Consider the following 23,512-nt stretch of genomic DNA (forward strand, 5'->3'; position numbering starts at 1 on the left):
GCATGTATCCGAGTTGTGCTTGAAGTCTGATGTGTAGAGGGTGAAGAGAATGGGGGACCGAACGGTCCCCTGTGGCGCCCCCGTGCTGCTGGTAACCATAGAAGACAAACAGTCCCCCATACGGACGTACTGGGGTCTGTCCGTTAGGTAGTCCGTAATCCAGCTCACGAGGTAGGGGTCCACAGCCATGGAGGTAATGAATAGAGTAATGAATAATAATAGGTAATGAATAGTTATGAATAGAGTTTAGTATATGTAAAGTTGTAATTAGTCAAATTCATTTTTTAAAATGTGCTTGTTTTGAATTTTGTCTCAAAAATGTTGGGAAAGGGCCAGCAAAGGTCTTGTGAATACAGGTACAGTACCTTAAAATGAAAGGACTCCTGACTGGTCCAGTTCACTGAAAGGTATGTTCATGAGTAGCAGGTTTAAAAATCATGATTGAGTTTAAGAGTTATTTCCTGCAATCTTTTGAAAATGTGTGAGATATTTTGCAGTACTAAATATAAAAACAGAAGTTTCTGGCTGTTAAGTAACTGAAGTCTACCTGTACGTATTTCAGCCGAGAATGTGACAATATTCAACTTTCTAATCTTCATCAAAAACTCTCTTCCCTGTGTTTACTGAGTGATAACAAGGAATTTTAACAGAAATGTAAAAATAAAATAAAAAATCGTTGTGTCAAATTCCTACTTAAATTGTATTTCTTTCAAGATGAAACAAAAAAAAATAATTTTAATCAGTTTATTAATCGTTCTTTGACATGACATGTATTCGGCACTTCATTTCCCATGAGCACTAGCGACCATTCACAAAGTCATGTGAACCGTCATGGGATTGGATTGTGTCAGTCTCAGTCTATAACAAGCAGTGTTTTGGAGTTTTACGCTAACATCATGGCAGTAGAAACCATGGCACATGACTGGGAGTTTGACCGTTTTGACGACGGCTCACAGAGTGAGTAGAATATTTAGTTATGACGTGAAACGTAGGAAAGAGACAACGTTATCTGACATCAAATTAGCTTGCAGCTAAACTAGCTTCCACTGCTAGCCAGAGCCACTGGGCTCTGACTCTGCGGACACAGAAAACCCGCTGCTCTTCACGGCAAGTGTTCACAGGATGCACCCGTAAAAACGAAAAAAAAAAAAAAAGGTTTTTTTTTTTCAAATGTGGGCACATTAATTGTCCTGCATATACTGGCCTGATGTATTGTAAAGGGTGATGTTAAAGAGTAGGTAAGTTAGCTAACATTAATCATCGTCCTCAGTCAAGCGCAAACAGCACCGATATTGTACAAGAGGACTCTAGTGTGCATCATTTACACCAAGGCTGATGAGTGCGTCCTCTGTCAGCACTGATTACAGCAGTAGTCATCCTCTTCACAGACTGTTAGAACATCCATTCAGAACTCCTGATGATGATGATGATGATGATGAGGAGGAGGACTCACTCAATCCAGTAATCTCACAGGTTTAAATATCATTTAGATCAAGGTTTGTTCAGAATTGCGACATTCTTCTCCCGATTGGTCGTCTAACTTGCAGCTCATTGTGACTCAGAATAATTGTTGTTTGTTGGGTTTGTTTTGTCCTGGTATGGGTCCTGTATGGGTGGTCTCTGCTGCTGTATCATAAATTATAGGAAGAGTCTTCTCAATGTCCATTCAAAAATTTTCATGGTTTCAGGTTTTCTTGAATGAAGAACACAAACAAATAAAGCGGTTATTTTAATTCTTAAATGTTTGTCCAGTGACTATAGATATGTGGTCCTCCATAGAGGTGATGGGCATGGGTGTAGTCTTCCATGAATTTGAGCTACTTCCAACATTTCCCCTGTTGCAGTGTTTTTATGAATCCTTCCACCCCACAGAAATACACACAGAGGTTCAACTGAAGAATTACAGCAAGTTTCTGGAGGAGTACACCTCCCACCTGAGGGGTATCGAGGAGGCTTTGGATGACTCCATTGGAGATGTTTGGGATTTCACTCTGGACCCCATCGCCCTCAAGGTTTAGCGCTAAAATATTTAAATAAACTTTAAAGCTACCTGAAAAAACAGCTAATTTCCTTCACAACATCTTGTATTCTCTTTCAGCTTCTCCCATATGAGCAGTCATCTTTATTGGAGTTAATAAAAACGGATAACAAGGTAGACAAAGACAGTCTGTCTCTATATCTTTCTCTTTCCCTCTTTTTTTTTTGATGGCCATGATTTTGTGTTTTGTACAGGTTTTGAACAAAGTCATTACAGTTTATGCAGCTTTATGTAGTGAAGTGAAGAAACTCAAATATGAGGTAAGCATGGTACAGCCTCTCTGCTCGGGCACTGTTTTTATTTCCCATCATATTTGCCTACAATTAATTGGGACCATGTTTTCTTGTAAACAAATCTTATCAAAAATTATTATGTCTTCAGAACACCTCTGTTTGGGGTCTGCAGTAAAAATAAGTTTTATTAAGTAGTTTTATTTTGATTTATCTTACATAAAACATGGTGCCAGATGACCTGTTAAGAAACTGACTCTGAAGGATGTTTATGTCTGCATAAGGTCAGATTGTCTATTGTGTGTGTTTTTTTTTCGTCTTACTTCCTACCTCCACTCTAGCCAAGAACATTCCATTGGCTCAAGGCCACAACAAGAGTACACACACCTCTGCATACACACACAATAGGTCTGTAGACTATAAAACACTAAACGATGCCGATATTAAGTTCCAGAGATGTCTGTACCTGAGATCCATTCATATTAGCTGAGTATCAGCAGAATTGTCTGTTTGTATCATCGATGATACTGTTAGACTTCACCTCAACCTATGTATGATTTGATTTGGTAAATAAATATTTGCATCTTTTTACTTTGTCTTAAGAAACCCTCTCTTTACCACAGGTCTAAGAACTAATGTTTAAGTATTTCCTTTCTCATAAAACATTTACAAATTCAATTCATTTTCTTTATTTTCAGGCAGAAACCAAGTTCTATAATGGCTTATTGTACTACGGTGAAGGAGGTAATCTCAAACTATTAGTTTATATTTATATAACAGTTGACCTCTGATGCACAGTTTCTCAATTGATAGAAATAAGAATTTGATGTCCATTTGTATTTAAGTGTCTGACAGCAGTGTTGTTGAAGGGGAGTCACAGATTCAGATGGGCAGGTTCATCTCATTCCTTCAGGTAGAGCATTAATAATTTCTGTCAAAGTCAGTTATTGAAATACAGAAAACGCTGATGATCTTCCTCGTCATCTTCCAGGAACTGTCCTGTTATGTGTCCAGATGCTATGAGGTGGTGGTCAGCATTGTTCATCAGCTGGCTGCCGTCCACAACAGCAATAAGTAAGATTTCATAACTACGTGTAATGTCGCGTAGCTGAATGTGCTAATTTTACCGATTAAAGCATGTTTTGTCCCATTAAAATGCAAGATAAAAATGTCTCTTGTCATATCTTAGAGGTGCAACAAAAATCATTGAGTCGTCTGGTGTCCATTTCCAGGTGCGTTTTAACATTTTATGTATTTTATTCTTGTGTTAAATCCATCATGTTTTTACAATTACTGTTGCTTCCCATCCTCAGGTCGTGTACGAACACCTCGGAGAGTTGTTAGTGGTTCTACTCACACTCGATGAGATTATGGAAAACCATAGCACATTAAAAGATCACTGGAAGATGTATAAAAGGTTAACACACACACAATCATAAGAAAGGAATAACCAAATTAATGTTTTGGTTATATAATCAAAAATTTGGCAGAGAAACATTATAAACCCTCTCCCTCAAAATAATAACATTTATGATTACTAAGTGATATTTATTTAGTATCAAACAAGAGTAAGATGTAACCAAAGAATTGCAATTTTAGTATAGTGTAATGTTTTTCATTAATTAGATCTAAAAATATGTTTTGTAGTATTTCCTATACTGTATTCATACAAAACCTAATGTCTTCAGTATAAATTTGCGGGTCTGTTTTGACATGCTTGCATTAATCATCTGTCTGTGGTCTATAGTGTGCTGTAATGGCATTTTCTGGTTGTAGGTTGTTGAAATCTGTGCATCATAACATTGGAAAATTTTCCATTCCTGAAGAGAAATTGAAACCATTTGAGAAGCTCCTGCTCAAGCTTGAGGGACAGCTGCTGGATGGCATGATACTGCAGGTGATTTTTCTTCTTTCATACTTTGGTTGTAGAGTTTATCTTCTGAAGTTTTTCAGTTCAATTTAATCTGGAATTGCTCTTCGTCCCATAAGCACCATTAACTTTGTGAATTTTTTCAACTGTGACAGGCCTGTGTGGAGCAGAGGTTTGATAATCCTGGGGAAGGATTGGATGTTGCCAAAAACAGTGCTTTTGCCGAGGAGTTTTCCTTCAACATTCGCACTATTTTCACCAGTGTTGAGTCAAAAATAGGTGAGTTTCTCTTCTCAGGACGAACTGGTTTCCTATGTTACAATGCTCCATCAACTTACTAGGAATTTTTATGTATGAATTTTTTATTGTCTTCAGGTGAACCTTCAGAGATTGACCAGAGAGATAAATATGCTAGTGTTTGTGGCCTCTTCGTGCTTCACTTTCACATCTTCCGTAGTGTTGACAAAAAGTTCTACAAAGCACTTCTTGATGTCTGTAAAAAGGTATTTAATTGTTTTTGGGATGCCTCTGTTTGATATCTGTGGTAACTCTTGCCAATTTGTAATTTTAATATTGCAATATTGAAAACATTTTACGTTAGTCCTGTTTGTTTGTTTTTGCCTCCTTTTAGGTTCCTGCTGTTACTTTGACCTCAAACATTATTTGGTTTCCTGACACTTTTCTCATCGCTAAGATTCCGGCTGCAGCTAAACTGATGGATAAGAAGAGTCTGCAGGGCATCAGAGCACAGAGAGACTCCTTCCTGCAGCAAAAAGCTCAGACGCTTACAAAGTCAGCAGGCCAGAAACGGTCATTTATTTTGTTAAATTGCACGTGAGGAACTTACTCTTTCTGTTTTTCCTTTTTTTTGTCAGGGATGTTCAGTCCTATTATGTGTTTGTAACTTCCTGGATGATGAAGATGGAGTCCATCTTTTCCAAGGAGCATAAAAGTGACAAGTTGGCTGAAGACCTTAACAGCAGGTGTAATGTGTTTGTGCAGGTGAGAATTGGGTGTTTTACGTCCAACGAAGTTTGTGTGAGGATGGAATAATCTGCTTTTCATTGGCTATTATTTTTTATCAGTACTTTTTTTCTACAATTCAAGGTACAAATGAACTTAACATGTATCATTTGAAAAGTGTAGTAGGGTTCCGTTCTTCTTAAGACAGGACACAGTGTATAAGTACAAAATATGTATTTGTCAATTCAAATCATGCATAGGTTGAGTAGAAGTCCAATAATATCATCGATGATATAGACAGATAAGTTCAACAAATACTTACCTAATAATGAGCTCTGGAGACGATGAACAGTCCTTCGAAGCTTTATTACAGAATATTCTGGACACAGGAGACTTACAGACAAGAGCTGCAGCGTTGTTCAAGTGCAAAGATACGAAAGGATCACACATCATTTATACAGTAAAAGGCATGTCTGTTGAATCTGTTGTTTAACCTCGACACATCTGCTCTCAACCAGTTCTTTACCAGTTTCAGTTGGTACATCATGACCTCCAGATGTTAACAAAAATGTCAAGTCGACAGTTTCACAAAACTATCTGATGACACAACATAATCAGCCACGCGAACCCCGCGAGGACATCTACAGACAAAATTATTCAGGGATACCGACAGTCATGCAAGCATTTCCAAATATGTTCAAACAGTAGATTATATCCATACAGAGCCTTCATGACGTCGGGACAGCCTTGTGCCACCTTCACGAGCGCTGAATGATTTGACACACACACACACACACAGATATAGATATATTGATGCAATACAGATCACACCAGAACACCAATACAACAGTCCAGATCTTTGGTTCTATGAAATGATATTATTTTATTATATTATTTTATTATTGTATTATTTTATTGTATTTAAAAAATTCCACCACAAAAGCAGGCAATTTTCATGATAAGCTGAATAAAAGGTTAGAAGAAAAAAACATTTGTCATATTTTTGTGCTTTTTGTGTCTCACAGGGTATCCTGTATGCATACAGCATCGGCACCATTATCAAAACCACGATGAACATGTACATGTCGTTGCAGCGACCCATGACCAAGACCTCTGTCAAAGCCCTATGTCGATTGGTCGAGTTACTCAAGGTGTGCCTTTTTCTGTCTAATTCTTTTTACCCAGTACAGGGTTGAGTCACGTGATGTATCTCTGTCCACAGGCTGTGGAGCACACATTTTACAGGCGGTCCATGGTTGTAGCAGACTCTGTTTCTCACATCACTCAGCAGCTACAGGCACAAGCCCTCAACTGCATTGGTGTTGCCAAGGTAAAGATAAGCAGAAATTACATCAAATCACATCAATGGAAATTTTATTCCCTTGAATTCATCAATGAACTGATCAGATTTTGGTTGTCAAAAGTTCAAATCACTGAGCTGTCACAAAGCTAATAGTTTATAAACCATTAAAAAGTTCACACAAATGTTCAATTAAATAAAAAAGGAAATTTGGAGTGAGTGGAGTGATGGCATTTGGGCCAGTCACTAGTGAAACCTGGTGATTGTATAGATCTATGCCGCTGAGATGAAGTTGTATTTGGTGCATCCACAGTAAAGAATTGTTCTACTGTTCTCAAAATTCTTGTACGATCAGAATCTGCTTTGTTGGTCAAATATATTTCTAGTTTCACATGATACCATTTTAGTTATATCAACCAAGAATCCTTGCAATCCCATGGATCTCGTGGATGTAAATATAGGTGGTCAGTTTCTCACAGGGATGTACTCACTCGACTGAAGAATGCTGCTAACACGAACTTGATGAAAATTTCATTGCAGATTATTTCACTAAATTCCTTCACTGTCTTTAATCCATTATATATTCTGGGTCTGGACAGACGTGGATTTACAATGATAGTTGACCGTTGCACTGAATAATTGTAATAAAGGACCAACTTCATTTCATTTCTGTATTTTGTTTCTGTGAAGAAAAGGGTGATCTCAGAAAAGAAGTACAGCGAGCAGCGCCTGGATGTGCTGTCATCTTTGGTGCTGGCAGAAAACGCTCTGAACGGACCAAGCACCAAGGAACGACGTCTGGTGGTGTCTCTGGCACTATGTGTCGGCACTCAGCTGGTATGAAGTAAAATAGTTGGTTGCTTGAATACAGTCACAATTTTTTGATGCTTATGGGTATTAAAATGGCTGGTTCCTGTTTTGTAGAAAACTTTCAAAGATGAGGAGCTGTTTCCATTGCAGCTTGTGCTAAAAAAGCTAGACATGATGAGTGAGCTGAGTGAGAGGTGAGGGTTGTTTTTATCTGGCACTTTGGTGTTGATAGATTTTCATGTTGGGTCTCGTCAGAATTGCTCTTAAAATGTTTGACACAAATTGTTCTGTTCAGTCATGTGAGCGGTTGGATGCTTTCTTTTACCTCCTTTTGGCGTACTCAGGAAGTGTTTCTATTTCCTCCACAGGGTTAAGCTACAGTGTGACTGTAGTTTCCTTTACTGGCACAGAGCTGTGTTTCCCATCTACCTAGATGATGTATACGACAATGCTGTCGATGCGGCACGAATGCACGTAAGCAGACAGGCCTTTGAAGCACAGATCAAATGTACTTAATTTGAAATCTTAATTAGGAATGACTTGTATCCCCGTTCACAATGATCATGAAGTAACTACTACTTGTAGGTCCTTAAATTTTTTTTAAGATTTCAAAGATACAGTACTTAAAAAAAGTGTCCCTCATTTCTTTGATGAAAGTATGTGGTTGGTTTTATAGGACCTACATTACTGATGAGTACATTTTGGCAATTAGTTTTTGCTGCTTTACCAAACCTATAAATTTATCTGGTTTTCATTGTATTACTTCTCTCTTTTTTGTTGTTTTTCTCATTTCCTTGCTTGTTTGTGGTATCTGTCTTTTGGATGGTGTCTGATTGGCTGGAGCAGTATATGTTTAGTGCATTAAGGGACAGTGTGCCCTCTATGTTGCATGCCAAACACATGGAATCATGTGACCAGCTGCTGGAGAGCTACGACAAGGAGATTATGGACGTGTTCAATGAGGTGAGGAATGAAGAAGAATTAGAGTAGCCAAATAAAGTGAATGCTGTGAAAAGAGGAAATATACTGATGTTACGATTCATAAGACTGGAGTAAAATTAAACGTCTTAGACCTCCATGTTTTTGATGTGCATTTTTTACCCGTTCTTTCTGGTGTCTCACTCTCACAGCACCTGCTGGACAAGCTGTGCAAGGAAATTGAGAAGGACCTGCGTCTCTCTGTTCACACCCATCTGAAGCTGGACGACAGGAATCCTTTCAAAGTTGGCATGAAGGACCTGGCTCACTTCTTCTCCCTCAAACCTATCCGATTCTTCAACCGCTTCATTCACATCAAAGGTCTTAATTCGTACACTAATTATTTTACATTTTGTTTGTCTTTTAGCTGGTTGGTAGGATATTTACCAAATATTTTATGGGTTCAAGTCTTTAATTTATGGGTCAGCCTAAGTTTACTGATTTTATTATGGATCCAAAGTTTGTTTTTTTTAAGAAAATTATCATTTATAAAGCTCCTTTCAGACTTTCTTTTCCATGTTCTAAGGGAAATAATGTGTAAACAACAGTAAAAATCCAGTGACAGATTTTTTGTAAATTTGTATAAATTCAGATACAGAATGACAATGGTAAACTTAAAAATAAATTAAGATGACGGCATGACTTTGGTAGCAGTTTCTGCCCACTGAATGCTGATTCAATTTTCATTTATGTATAGAATATACTACTGTAATTCAAATACCGCTGCAATTATGCTAATCTGGATGATATCCCACCAAATATGTTGATGTCAGTGTAAAATTCATGTTGATGTTAATGAAGGTGCAATTGATGTATTTGTCTTAATTGTGACATCTTTACAGCCTATGTGACCCACTACCTAGATAAAACTTTCTACAACCTAACAACTGTTGCTCTGCACGACTGGGCCACATATAGTGAGATGAGAAACCTCGCCACGCAGCGCTACGGACTTTCTATGACTGAGGCGCACCTGCCCAGCCAGACCCTGGAGCAGGTCTGTGTGATGGACTTTTAATTTCAAGAAGATGTCATTCATTGTTGATAATCTTGATGGTTTGTGTCTTTTCATCAGGGTTTGGATGTTCTGGAGATCATGAGGAACATTCACATTTTTGTTTCTCGCTACCTTTACAATCTGAACAACCAGGTAAGCATTGAAACCTCCGCGTTCTCCTCTGATACCTGGAACCAAACAGTTATGTCTGTTGTCGACATGTTTTACTTTACTTTAGATCTTCATTGAGAAGGCAAGTAACAACAAACACTTGAACACAATCAACATCCGTCACATCGCCAACTCCATCCGGACCCACGGGACAGGCATCATGAATACCACTGTGAGTTTCTTTCAAAGATCACACACTCATCTCAGATCCATGTGACTGTGTCTCACCTGTCCACATCTCTCTTTTCAACAGGTGAATTTCACTTACCAGTTCCTGCGGAAGAAGTTTTACATCTTCAGCCAGTTCATGTATGACGAACACATCAAGTCCAGACTCATTAAGGACATCCGCTTCTTCAGAGAAGCAAAGGACCATTCTGATCAGAAGGTAAGATGGAGCATTCGACAGATGGGGAGGATTTTGTCACAGATCTGAGAAAGATTGAGAAAATATTATTTGGATAGTCTTAAAAAATGATACAAAAATGCGTACGTATTGTGAATTTCTTTGGTAATGTGATGAGATTTTAATATTACAGTACTTTTGCCATTAAACACGTAGTCACCAGTAACTTGTTTTGTTGTAGTATCCATTTGAACGAGCAGAGAAGTTTAACCGCGGCATCAGGAAGCTGGGCATCACTCCTGATGGACAGAGCTACCTGGACCAGTTCAGACAGCTAATCAGTCAGATTGGTAAGAAACAGTTAGATGTTTTTTGCTTATGACCTGCAGCTGTTGGTGGAAATCAATGCAGATTATGCTTTTTTCTTTCAGGTAATGCCATGGGCTATGTGCGTATGATCCGTTCTGGGGGAATCCACTGTTGCAGCAGCGCCATCAGGTAATAAGTTTTGAATATGCAGTATTTATGCCCCCTTTCATTGTTAATATGAAATTCTGTCTTTGAATCAGTCTGTAATGATGCATCCATGTTTTATGCATGCGCGGTCTCCAGGTTTGTCCCCGACTTGGAGGACATAGTCAATTTTGAGGAGTTGGTGAAGGAGGAAGGGCTGTCAGAGGAGACGCAGAGAGCAGCCAGGTAGAACATTTGGAAGTTCTGGACTCTGTGTCTGAACTCTGAATGCACAATATAACAATTCTTCTGGTGGATGTGGGTTTGGGGTTATGTTGTGTCTGGTGTTTCCTACACTAGATTAAAAAAACTAGTTTTCAGTCTCCTCATGTCATTGTAGTAAGTGTATTTACATTTTTTTCACCAGAAGAGGGCACCATAGACAGAAAATATAAAAGAACCAAAAGCATGCTTTTTGCGCAGTTGTTTTTCAAATCCTATGTGATGTTCAGTCTCTTAGATTCAGTGCTGGGGGATCTTACCAGCAACTCTGCTGAAGGCACAGAGTACTTCAAGATGCTGGTGGCAGTGTTTGCACCTGAGTTTCGCAGTGCCAAGAATATGCACCTGAGGAACTTCTACATGATTGTACCCCCTCTGGTCAGTGGTTTCTGTGCTACTATTTCTGGTGCTGTCTTGTAATTCTCCTTATTTGTGTTTTCCTATGTATTTTTTCGATTTTACATTATTATGGTTGGTAAACACAGACCTGTGTTTGCCGCAAAGACAGTAACCCATTTTATGTGGGACTGTTTTACCCAGATTGCATATCACCATTAATGTATCAACAATACAAAGTAATTGAGCCAATCTTTCTCCCTCTGCTAGTAGCTGATGTCGTACTTGTGCTTTATGTGCAACTGCATAAAAGAAGTGAGCAAACCTCAACAGACTGTGATTGGATCTGGTGCTGAGATCATGACACCAATCATTTTTCCCTCTTTTCTTGGCTAGTCTATTCTTTCTCTTAGACACTGCTCAAGACATTTAAAATGCCAGGCTAAACTGCTTTGTTACACACTGCTCCTCCTCAGCTTGTGGAAAGTTATCGTGTTAAAGAAAGTCCTCTGTTGTGGGGCTAACACACGTGTTAGAAGGACCACAGTTGCTGCTGTGTTTCTGCTCCTTTTAGCTTGGGTTTCAACACTGTTAAGATGCCAAAGTGATGCGCTACTGAAATCTCACTGCTTATGAAGTGTGGCGTCCCTAACCTGCTGACACGAGCCCCAAAATGAAAGCAACAGCCTGTGCAGCTCTTTCAGTCATTGATAGAGTCGTCTCTCGTAGACGGTGAATTTCGTGGAGCATTCCATCAACTGCAAAGAGAAACTCAACAAGAAAAACAAAAATGGAGCTGCTTTCACAGATGACGGCTTCGCAATGGGTGAGTAGATAGATAGATAGATAGATACTTTATTAATCCCGGAGGAAATTGTACAAAGGAGTAGAGTAGGAGTAGGCTGATGTGACACTGTCAGGAGCAAGTTGTACAACAACAGCTCAATTCTTCACCCTTCTGCTGCTCTCCTGTTTTCTCCGTGTCCCCCCTGCTTGTCTCACTCTCTCAGGTGTTGCATACATTTTGAAGCTGCTGGACCAGTACCTGGAGTTTGATTCTCTGCACTGGTTCCAGTCTGTCAGGGATAAGTACAAAAAAGAGATGAATGCCGTGGTGAAGGAGCAGAATGTCCAGTCTGCCAGCCAGGATGAAAAGTTGCTGCAAACCATGAACCTAACTCAGAAGCGGCTGGACGTCTATCTTCAGGTACAACCTCAACTGGACTGTCAATAGATAGTGCTGCCCAACCTAACCCCTCACAAGTTGTTCATTTGGGTGCACCAAGCAGAAACTCCTACACTAGATTAAAAAAAACTGTAGTTTTCAGTGTGCTCATGTCATTGTAGTAAGTGTATTTACATTTTTTCACCAGGGCCTACACACACAACACACACACACACACACACACACACACACATATATATATGATTCATTCAACTAACTAGAGTGTGCCACCACTAATTTATCTTCGGGGATTAAATCAGTATAGAAAATTTAAAAAGAAAATTACATGTATGAAGAGATCTCCAATATTCGTTTAATTTCCACTGACTCTTTACAATATTTTGGCAAGTTTTTGCCAAAGTTGTACTTTAATAGTATATAAGAGTGAAAATTTGCAGAAGGATCAAGTATGAGTGGCCTCCTGTTATTTGTCTTGAATATGAATCAAAATCCGATAAAACAGGCCTTTCTTTTTTATTTGCGTATGAAAAGGCCTTAATCTGAGAAGGAATATGAACTTGAATTTAAATCTTGAAATCAGTCCAGTTAAGATTAAGGTACTTTAATTACCACATGAGAAGTATTTCCCAGGATGCACTGCAGTTGACTATAACAGTCGTTCACTCCAATTTCTTTCTGACCAGGAGTTTGAGCTGCTCCACTTCTCCTTAAGCAGTGCCCGGATCTTCTTCAGAGCAGACAAGACTGCGGCTGAGGAAACACAGGAGAAGAAAGATAAAGGTTAGCTGGTGCAGTGATGATTCATGGAGGCTTTTAATAATTAAAAACCTCTGACACACCATCCCCTAATATCAGCTTTTTGTAGATTATCTTTCATAATTCATAGAAACATGGCACCCTTGTTAATGAAGGATGGGGTCTGCATTACCTAATCCTTTTTCAGAGCTCACATAAAACTGAAACTTCTGTTTCTCCAATAGAAGATGTTGCCAAATCAGAAGATGCTTCAGACACCTCTCGCCACACTGAGTCTGCCTCAAAGTGACTCAAACAGATACAGCTGATGTTTGTGTTCGCAGAAGAAAACTGGAGCCCGATTAAAAACATCTTGGATGTCAAACATTCTAATTGTGACTTATTTGTTGTCTTTATCAACATATGTTCAGACTGCAAATTCTAGCTCATTATGAGGACTCTTGTGGTGTCAGTGTAAAATCAGTGCTAACGGGTTTGTGTATATTCGTCTATTGTGTGCTTTCGTTTGTTTTTTAAATTGATTGTAATAATACATTCATGTGCCTTCCTCTACTGGATCCCTGTTTTAGTTATGAAACACTAAGGATCCCTGCATTCCACTGAAGACAGAATTAACTGAATTACATGTCTGAAATGTCTGAAGAGTTCAATTGAAAAGGCACAGCTCAGGAATGCATTCATTAGTTGTTTTTTCAAATAAATTATTTGAAATATGTCCTGGTAGTGGCATTTGTTTAATAGAAAAACACCTGTTAGGAACCTTTATTTTTTGTTTCTGTCGTTACAAAGTAGAACAGATGCACAGCTTCAGTACTTTCTCTGGAAATTAAGTCAAAAGTACATCCCATGAAATAGGTTGCTAAAAGATTAAAATCTGAAACTTTTCTTTTAAGGCTCTTAATTGTGTATTTGTGTTCATAGATGCCACAGATGAAATTCTCAATTGATGCCATTGAACCTTCAAATTGTAAATGTCTTCTACATGTAATATAAAATACTTTTGTCTGCAAATTTGAACCTGCTGCATTAACTCAATAAATGACACGCACACAGTTTCAGCAAAGCCTTTTTTCTGCTTTAATACAAAGAACAGAAGCTTTTCACTTCAGAAAATACACGACTGGATTTTTTTTTCCTTCTAAAATTGCAAATTGTTTCATATGAAATGCTGTTCAAATTGAAATACATCCCTTCTTCTGCTTTGGACTCTGAACTCAGAGGATGACCTAATTTTTTCTTTTTTTTTGGCTAAGAATCAGGCCTTTTCTTAAATGACATTTTAATTTTATATAATAAGTTTAAGTGCCCATAGAATCATGTGAAAACGTGTCCAGGCAATCCAGAAATGTCCTGTTTACAACCACATATTGCATCCATGCTCACCTCAAAAAAAAACGAGGCACAAGGCAGGGCAATATTTCTTCCAAAATAGATGTCATATATATATATATTATACACATATATATATATATATCAATCATATATACACATTCGTACGTATAGTTATGTGATGCAAAGAAACAAAATGTACAATTCTTACAAAGTTGTAACAAAGACTGGAAAGTAATTTGATTGCTCTGGAGCAGCATTGTGTAGCTGTTTCGCCTCATTGAGGACTTGTCCACATTTGTAGAAAATAAAGTAGTGTTCTAGCTTTGTGTCCATGTTCAACTGGTATTGAACTCAGAAGGAGAAGCAGGCTGGAAAAAAAATTATGGGACAGAAAACAGGTTGGTGGTGCAAAACAGACGAGGGCGACATAAGTAGAATGGAAAAAAAGACTAGATGCATGTGTCAAAGTTGCTTGAATTCCCTGACCCATGACAAAAAAAAAAAATTGTCAGGGAGTGTTCACATTAAAAAAAAAATCACAAACACATTTTGTGTTCTTTTATTACTAAATATAGTGCAACAATAAACACTGTGTTTCTTTCACTTGCATTTGAGAATGTTAACTTTGCTTTCCCTGCCTTTTTCCTTCCTAAACGCTTGTAAATATGAGATGTAACCCTAACTCCTGTGCCACAAGGTCGGTCCTCCATTCTGCAAGAAAAACTGCTTCAGATTCGGAGACGTAAACATTACACAGACCCTGCTCAAAACAAGACAAATAAACAGGAGGAACACAAAAACTAAAAACAGAATCCATATTGGTGTTTTTTGGGCACCATGAAATTTTGGAAAGCAGGGCAGTGTTGATGGTGGCAACACCCCCCTCCCTAGTCAGATTGCCAAAACCCTTGAGGAATAAAAATCAAGCAATGTGAACCACAGCACCCCTCCTGGATAACAGGGTTATGTCAGGAACAGCTGCAGCCTTTGGACTGGTTGGGCCTTAGAAGGCCTGCTGGGCTGGGTTGTAGTTAAATGTTGTTGGCACATGTGGCCTCTCCTCCAGCTTGTCATACTCCAGATGAAACTCCTTAGAAATGCAGACAAAAATTTTAAAAATAAAAGAAATGTATCTTATCTTAACAGCATTTCATAACACAATGAGAGCCTGAGGACCATAGACTGTAATAATAAGTAGTGTAGAGACCTGCTGCAATGTCACCCACTGGATTGTGACGTTCAGTTCTGAAGCCTAAAGTTTAGGGCTGCAACTGTAATTATCTTCTTTATTCGAGCCACCAGTGACCACATTTAAATGAGAGGATGGAGATGGGGGGAGAGTACTGATTAGATCTGACTGAGAACCTGAATGGCTCCTGTGGAAGCCAGTGCTGTGGTAGCCTGAAAGCAAAATGTGATTTATCATTTATTTTACTCTGAATGGGACGATGTGTGTGCTTTGATCACTTTTGAAACGGAGGTGTTAAAAAACCTTTTCAGACACAGAGACTAGCTACTCCTCCGTTCAGATGCATTGTCTTACTGGGCCCCCCATTCATTCATTATATCGTCTATGATAAACGAGGCTGCAGAAACACAATTTCTTACCTTTGCTACTTTCCTCCAGTTTAGACAATCAAAAAAGTAGTATGTTCCTCTCTCATAAGCATTGCTTTTCAGCGTAGGCTCCATGCCAGGCGCCCTTGTAATCCAAACCCGCTCCTCTTTGTGGTACCTCCAGTCCCGATTAAAGCTGGAGATCAGAATTACAGCAGATGGATAAAAAAAAGAAAAAAGAAACTGTGACCTGTGACTCCATGGACCCTTAAAAAGCACATCATTCTGTCAATAGTGCCCAAATATTGAAACTTATAAAACACAAACTATGAACTTACATATTAAATAAGAATGTTTCTGACGCAAAAAGCACTCACAGTTCTACAGCTGCAAGAAGCTGCAGCAGGTCTCCACCGTTCATGTAGTACAGGTAGAACAACAGGTCTTCACCATATCGGGCCAGTTTAATGGCAGCCAGCTAGAGGCAGTGATGAATAAGGAGAATATTTGTATCCATGCACAACCTACACTGTGACTACTCATTGTCGCACTGTTCTGAAGCTCATGATTACCTTGTCACGTATGTGGATATTGGTTAAATATTCAGAGGGGACATGGAAGTCTGAAAAGGCAAGTTCAAGTATGTTAGCAAGTCACAAACCAGATCATTTCCGAGGACTATTATAATAAAATTCCTTCCTTCAAAATCATAAAAACTCACAATAATTTTATCAGAAGGGAGCTGGTTATACAAAAAACGCCCTTCAGCCCTTGCTATACACACACTAAAAGAATCCTGTCAGAAAATAAACCTGATTACTGGTTAAACGTCTTCCAACTTCCTATACGCCTGTCAATAATTGTGTAAAGCTGCACTATGAAGTAGTCTAAAAAAAAAATCACAGGGTAGTAGGATGTTCATTACTGCACCTGCAACAATTTAGTTGAGAAGATAAATGATTTTCATTCAAATTTCTGTGCGTGAATGATTTCCCTGAATCGATATAACTGAATGCAAATCTGTACAAATAAAACAAAAATATTTTGAGATAAAACTCCTTCAATCACAGGCCATCGTGATTGAAGGAACAACAGAGCAGCAGAAGAGTGCTACACTTTGAGCAGCTCATACGATTACACAAAACATGTGAAATTGATATGAGAACTGTGATGTTGAATAAAACTTCATGTGGCACCTACTAATTATGACTGACATGTAATACAATTGTTCCGATTCATGTCTCACCGATGTCTTGAGGTCGACAGGGTGATGAAGCCCAAGGAGAGGCAAACTTGGGGTACAAGTTTCTGTCAGGAAAGAGAGTTGCAGTCAGCTGGTGTTGATTCTGACTCCTCCAGGTCACGTTAGTCTTCAAAAGGTTGAATCAGAAGCAACTGGATTTTTAATTCTTCTATCTGTCTTGAAACTACAAAAAGAACGCCAGTTGCTTCGATTCAACCGTCAAGGAGCTCTTCCAATAAAAACACAATTGCTAATAAAACTACAGACTATTAAAATACCAAATTAAAACAATAAAGTTCTCACCAAATTTACATCTGTCCTAACAATTTAATCTTGTGTCAAAAAACGTTTTTTTTTCATGAGACACAATGTTTATTATAGTCTGGCATTTCCCCCATAATCAGAATTGTACATCCAGCCAGACGCCTCAAGCTGACATTTGCTTTGTTATCCTTCTGGAAGCAACAATAATATATAGAACTAAACCCATCCATGCTTAGAAATTCTATGTAAAAGGAGAGTTAAGCGGTCCTTTTAAAGCCTAAAGGAAAATTTTGCTCAGTGGTACAGACAAATGCTATTATTGCATGACATACCAACCGCATGCCTACTGGTTCATGAGCCCCTAAAAGTAGTCGTATTTGGGGTACAACCGCTGCCTTACTCTGGTGAGTTTAAGTTGAGTCCCAATGTCGTGAGGTCACTTCCCAGTGCCAGATGGACCATCCCTGGATCAGTCTCTGCTGCCCGAATAAACGTCAGCAGACCAATCATGCCGAATTGGTCTGTCACCATGCCTGAGGGAATGTTTGTCACCCGACCTGGAGCAGCAGCAGGGATATTCAACAAATTGCTGAAACTGGACTGTGATCTAAAGTAACGACTTAATGTCAAGACATTGCCTCCATATTTCTCAACCACACTCTAAATGCACTAGAGAAATCCAAGCTAATTATTTTTTAAAAAGTGATGGCCACAGATTAATGAAGATGATGATGATGGTCTATCTGGTTTTGTCACTGTAGCCTATCCGATAAATATTAAAACACCAAATGCAGGGTAAAGAGTCCGACTGCCTCACCCAGGGCGTGCGATTAAGAAGGGATATCTCAGTGGAATTGGAGCGATACGATTGGCTCAGAGGTCTCACCATCAGGCAACACCTGGATTCCTTTCTTCTGGTTGTTGTTCTGTGCTGAGGCAGTCTTGTCTCCAGGGAACTTGGGCCCATCTGCATTGGATGTGCTCTTATTTGTTGAGTTCAAATTCTGCAAAAGGAAAACATTTTTCAAGAGATTTAAATCACTTCCACTCATCATAAATAATTAACTTTGATGTGTTTCTGTTACACACTAGGATCAGATATCCTGGCATGCTGAGGTGTGGGTCCGTCGGCGGTCTACACTTACTGTTTTGCTGTCATCGTTGTTCAAAGTGGGGTCCTTGTAGTTTGGACCAGGCAGTGCAGGGAAGTCCTCATTATGAATGGAGAAATCCTGTGTCTGTTCAGTCGATGGCTTCGTCACCATGCCAACTTCACGTTGATGATGACCAGGAACATGAATTTCGAACACAAAAAGATATCACAAGCAATTCATGTTTCTATCATGTGGAGAGTGCATTATGAGCGAAACCCCGGCTATCATCACGAACCCAATCAAGTCACGAATGTTCTCCTCCTCTCGTGTGACAGTGAGACTTTCCCTCCATCTAGTGTCTTACCGTAAGGAGCCCGCCCAGCCAGTGGGTTGAGAACCGGTGTTGGGTTACCACTTCCTTCTCTCCGACTCCGGTCTGCTAAGGCGGGGAAGTCTGACAGATCCAGTCCCGTTACATTTTCACTTCCATCTGCAGCAGAAGGAAGTTAGAGACATGTAATGTCACCTTTGACAAAATCAGTCAAATCCCAACTGCTAAAATTCAGCTCATCCTAATTGTACTCTTGACACTGAATACATTACTGCAGCTTTTCATAAAAAAAACATTTTCATACTTTCAGAGGTCAGTTTATGCTGACCTCTGAAATCCAAGTCGACAATCATAACATTTTACAGTGAAGAAGGTTGCTGCTCAAAATATGCTTTTATTAATAGAATGTGCAGACAAGAATATCAAGAACCAACTTAAAAAAAAACAAATTATATTTCAATAATAAATTTCATACATGTTGTCATGTATTTCTAAAATGTGTCAGCAAGAAAAGAGTACCAAGAGTGTATATTTAAATAAATTCTAAAACAATGATTGGTCCAACAAACTCACCTGTGCCGTTGAAGATGTTGCTTGATAATGAGTTGTTCATTCCAAAAGCCTGATTTCGGTTCATACCAAATCCTGACATGCTGTACAGAAACAAGATAAGCAACACTCAAAACAAGCTTTCAAACATAAATTCGACAGAAAATCAGTGTCTTCCCTTTCAAGCAGATCTGTGTAAAGAACTGTCAAGTGAGTGAACATATCCTGAGCCCATCTACCTGTTGATGGTGAATGGCTGGCGTGCTGGTTGTTGTTTGGGCATACAGATGATGCTTGGCGAACTGCGGTTGGGGCTGGCCAGCCCTGAGCTGCCCATACTATTGGTCCTGGCGCTCATTCCGATGCCTTGACCGACCTGAGAGTGATTGAGCATGTTCCTCGAGTTCATCGGCAATGTTCCTCTGTCAAAACAGGATCAGGTCTGACACGGTCAATTACTTTGTACAAATCAGACAAAGCGTATATGAAGCACAGACACTTCTAGAGGGTCTTAAGTGATGATGGTAACGGTGGCAGCTTTGGAGATCGCAGCTCCAGATAAACAGATCATATAAGAATGGATGATTCCTTGTGACAGAGGTATTCACTAACGTAAGTGTGCATCCAAAAACAAAAATAAAAATCAACCACCTTCATACACACCTGCTTGGTGATGGAGGGGTATGGAGAGACATTGTGGGAACCCCCGTTGTAGGGGTGATGTGAGTTGGCAGCTGCGAGCCTTGTGTTAGATTTCGGTGTAGCTGAGGCGTATTGTTCCCTATACCCCTTACTGAGAAGCCCAGTGCACCTGCAGACAGGCATGGAAAACAATGGGGGGGGGGTGCTGTCAGGTAGCTCACATATGATTCTTCCGCAGATTGTTCTATTTTCAAATTGTCAAGTGTGTGATAACGCCGACAGAATTACCACGTTCTCAAATAGACAGATTTTTTTTCCAGTACTAAATATGAGCGAACGGCTGTCTGACTAAATGCAGGAAAAGTGACTTACTTTGTGGACCGTATAAACTCGCACCGAGCTGTGAAAGTTGGCCGGACGACGATGGTGAAGGAGACGACAGCATCTGCAGAAAAGAAATTTAGAAAAGGAAAATAACAAAACTCAGAAATGTCTTCTGTGGTTTTAACTTGAAATAACACGTTTACTGAGAACAAACTCACATCTTTGTCCGATCGATGTGGGAACATCGACGGCTGGCTGTAGTACATGCTTTCATCAGTAAAGTCGTTATCGACTACCTCGACGAACTCTACAAATTTCTTTCTAGCACCAAACATGCCTTTTGTCACCTGAAGAGAGAGAACTGTTATTAGAGATATACAAGGGTAAAACAAATTCAGATAGCAGGTGGAGAATGGGTTGAACACCAATTAATGACATAGTGGAAATAAATTCACAGCTTCCTCTTTGAAACCTTGTCTTCTAAAATCGCCATCTGAGTTCAGTCTTTTGCAATTCTGATGTTTTGCAGACGTGACAGCAAAATCAGCTCATAGTAATTCACAACATTGTACTGTAGTGTCTGTCTGACTGCTTGAAAGTAATTCATATCTTTAAGAACACATTAGACCTACATGCATCCAGAACACACCAGTAGTGTGTCTGTGAGCAGGACTTTGACAGAGGTGATTGACAAAACTGTCACGCTGGTTGACTTATGGTGTAGCTACGTTCTATCCAGTTTGATAAAACATTTTTCATCTCTGTGGACTTTGTGTATGGCCATACTGTGTGTGAACTTCATGAACCCGTGGGAATAAAAATCACTCTGGCGTGACGAGTCACATCTCAGGTGCAACGTGTGAAGATTACTAGAAAAACTCAACTCAGCATATATTACTATCAAACACATGGGTATGGGTTAGCATTTGTGCATCTGCCACTGGAAAGGTGGTGTGCTTTGAAAGTCTATTAATGTGAAGAAGGCCAGAAGATAGAATAAACAGTTGCCTCTGAGCCTGATTGAGTTGTGTAGAGAAAAAAATGGCAGCAGGCCATTCTTCAAGCAGAAAACGCTCCAGCACATTGGAGACAAAACATTAAATCCTATTTGATGGGACTCAGTCTTGTTGATGATTTGATATCTGACCAGAGCAAACCATCACCAATACGGAAGTTAAGTCTGGTTCTCAGAAAATCTGGATGAACTAAGAGGTGATGGATGAATGAAACAGCTTTCACTCAGCTCCCTGTAAAAGACTTTCAGCTGTTTTCTGAATAAAAACAACAGATTGGTTAAATACTAAATCGTAAGTTGCACACCACACTGCATATTATATTATATTGTTTAGCAATGACACTTTTATTACTTGAATCTGTCCAACTCTTAACCTTTGAGACATCCTCTCCCGTTGGTTTTGGTCCAGCAGTGCAGGTTAATCTGAATACTTTCCCGGTTTGTCCATCAGATTAACAGCACTGATGCTAATCTGATAGTTTTACCAATAGCAGTGCAGCTAGCCGGCTAACGCTTCGAAACCAATCCGTGTTAGCTTAGCCTGGCTCTACGTCAGTTTGCAAACAACTGACACGAACCAGTTAGCGTGGAGCAGCGCCGCGTACAGACATATTTTCATGTCCTGAACACTAACACTTCAGTACCAAGCAGCAGTCTCCGTCGGGCCCCCTCTGCCACCATCCAGCCCCAGTCAGCTGTGGGTTTCCACGGCTTGGTGGAACGTTTCGCTCCGTTTGCAGCAGCAGCAGAAGCTGCCTGAGCAGCGGCGGCTAGCTGCTGGAGCTAAAGGCTAAACACCGGTTCTGTCTCCACACGGAGGAGAACAGCGAGCTGAATATCTCATGGCTATGAGCTAAATGTGCATCAAACCGATTCAACATGACTAAATATAAAGATAAATATCCTCACCGCATCAATTTCTCTTCTCTTCGTTAGATCCAAGATGGCTGTGTGTATTCTGAATCGGAGGAGGAATAGCCTTTACCCTCTGACCTTAGAACTCAGTGACCATTTCCGTACACAAAATCTAAACATGTCCCGTCATCAGCTGACACATGGTGCAGGGGGGGAATACGATCGATTAATTATGTCTAGAAATTATGTCTAGAAACTATAAATAAAGACATAATTGTCACACGTTTTCCTCTCTCTTGTCACAAATAAATACAGTACTGTCTTGTCTTCAGCTGTCATTCAAATAATGCAATCATTTGTTGTACATATTTGTAATGAATCCAACACAAATGTCAGTTTTGACTGTCAGTCTTGTCTTGTCAGTCTTGTTTGATGTTTTGCCAGCTGTTGAATGTATTTACAGTAGAACATCTTGTTAAGAAATCTGTATTGAGCCTCCTTGGTGCTGATCTCAGTTCTATTACTTTCACTATCAGCATAACTGAGGATTTTTGTGGAATCACTCAAGTTTAATGAATATTTTGAAACCCAAAAAGAACAAAATGACTACCATTTAACTTTACTTTTATGTTACTAACAGCAGGCTAGCAAATGTCTAATCACATTACATCCAGCAACAAGAAAACAAAGAAAATTTGCTGCCATGTAAACTGGTGGGGTTGGACTTGTGTAAAATGTGAAGCAACCAATTGCAGAGCAGTCTCAGGTCACCTGCTTGCCAGACAGCTTCTAACCAGGAAGTGTGTGTGTGTGTGTGTGTGTGTGTGTGTGTGTGTGTGTGTGTGTGTGTGTGTGTGTGTGTGTGTGTGTGTGTGTGTGTGTGTGCAAAAATACAAAAAGCATATACATCCAACATCTGGTAGAGAGTGGGCAGTCATTAAAACACACAGAGAAAAAAAACAATAAACAATTATGAAGATGAGAATAATAAATAACTTGAAAATAAATTAACAAGAATTTCTAAAATAAAAAATGAGTAACCATTTTAAACAGATGCTGACATTGTGTCAGACTTCTGCTTGTGCTGTTCACGTAACTGCTTTTAATTCATAATTATGCTTCATTGACTGATTCATTTGCATTCAATGCGTTTCAAATGTTTGTTTTTTTTATTTTGATATTTCCAGGGTGTGGTACTCCACTGCCATTACTGTCAAACTACCGCTGGCGGCAATAGTAGAAGTAGCAATAAAACTTGTAATAGTACTGTTATTATTAGTCATAGTCACAGTATGAGTAGTAGTAGTAGTAGTAATAATAGTAATAGTGGTATGGTAGTAGTAGTAGTAATAGTAGTAGTAGTAGTAATAATAGTAATAGTGGTATGGTAGTAGTAGTAGTAGTAGTAGTAATAGTAGTAGTAGTAGTAGTAGTAGTAGTAGTAGTAGTAGTAGTAGTAGTAGTAGTAGTAGTAGTAGTAGTAGTAGTAGTAGTACATTTGAACATTACCAGCAGACAGGAAATGCTTTCTGGATTCCTCCAGAATTAGGGCAAATTCAAATGGGAGCTGCTGTTGGGTAGAGGTCCTGT

The 23,512-nt window shown here is 39.3% G+C and overlaps 2 protein-coding genes across 4 annotated transcripts; one reads left to right on the top strand and one right to left on the bottom strand.

Annotated features, from left to right (window-relative positions):
• The first annotated feature begins 801 nt into the window (after positions 1–801).
• washc4 (WASH complex subunit 4) lies at positions 802–13,431 on the top strand. 2 transcript variants are annotated; one of them, XM_068312510.1, is made up of 33 exons: positions 802–957; positions 1,873–2,012; positions 2,099–2,152; positions 2,233–2,298; positions 2,967–3,012; positions 3,114–3,181; positions 3,260–3,342; positions 3,458–3,500; positions 3,582–3,685; positions 4,045–4,165; positions 4,294–4,417; positions 4,514–4,641; positions 4,770–4,930; positions 5,014–5,140; positions 6,127–6,252; positions 6,324–6,431; positions 7,092–7,238; positions 7,326–7,405; positions 7,580–7,685; positions 8,058–8,174; positions 8,342–8,510; positions 9,032–9,186; positions 9,265–9,339; positions 9,425–9,529; positions 9,611–9,745; positions 9,945–10,053; positions 10,135–10,201; positions 10,316–10,402; positions 10,669–10,816; positions 11,504–11,600; positions 11,785–11,981; positions 12,644–12,740; positions 12,941–13,431. In XM_068312510.1, exons 1-33 carry the CDS (start codon positions 897–899, stop codon positions 13,003–13,005), a joined length of 3,516 nt encoding a protein of 1,171 aa, XP_068168611.1. In that variant the 5' UTR covers positions 802–896; the 3' UTR covers positions 13,006–13,431. The 2 variants fall into 2 exon arrangements, with proteins under 2 accessions (XP_068168611.1, XP_068168612.1); XM_068312511.1 differs by having other exon boundaries at positions 12,944–13,431.
• A 139-nt stretch (positions 13,432–13,570) lies between these two features.
• Positions 13,571–22,040, bottom strand: cnot2 (CCR4-NOT transcription complex, subunit 2). Of its 2 annotated transcripts, XM_068312512.1 has the most exons (15): positions 21,977–22,040; positions 20,271–20,399; positions 20,101–20,173; positions 19,750–19,897; positions 19,326–19,508; positions 19,111–19,190; positions 18,571–18,696; positions 18,258–18,382; positions 17,999–18,116; positions 17,513–17,669; positions 16,852–16,913; positions 16,178–16,227; positions 15,983–16,083; positions 15,657–15,801; positions 13,571–15,138 (listed from the first exon to the last, which is right to left on the bottom strand). In XM_068312512.1, exons 2-15 carry the CDS (start codon positions 20,385–20,387, stop codon positions 15,052–15,054), a joined length of 1,572 nt encoding a protein of 523 aa, XP_068168613.1. In that variant the 5' UTR covers positions 20,388–20,399; positions 21,977–22,040; the 3' UTR covers positions 13,571–15,051. The 2 variants fall into 2 exon arrangements, with proteins under 2 accessions (XP_068168613.1, XP_068168614.1); XM_068312513.1 differs by lacking the exons at positions 16,178–16,227; positions 17,513–17,669.
• Positions 22,041–23,512: the final 1,472 nt, after the last annotated feature.

This window comes from Antennarius striatus, chromosome 4 (assembly GCF_040054535.1).
Source record: "Antennarius striatus isolate MH-2024 chromosome 4, ASM4005453v1, whole genome shotgun sequence".
NCBI classification, from domain to species: Eukaryota; Metazoa; Chordata; class Actinopteri; order Lophiiformes; family Antennariidae; genus Antennarius; species Antennarius striatus.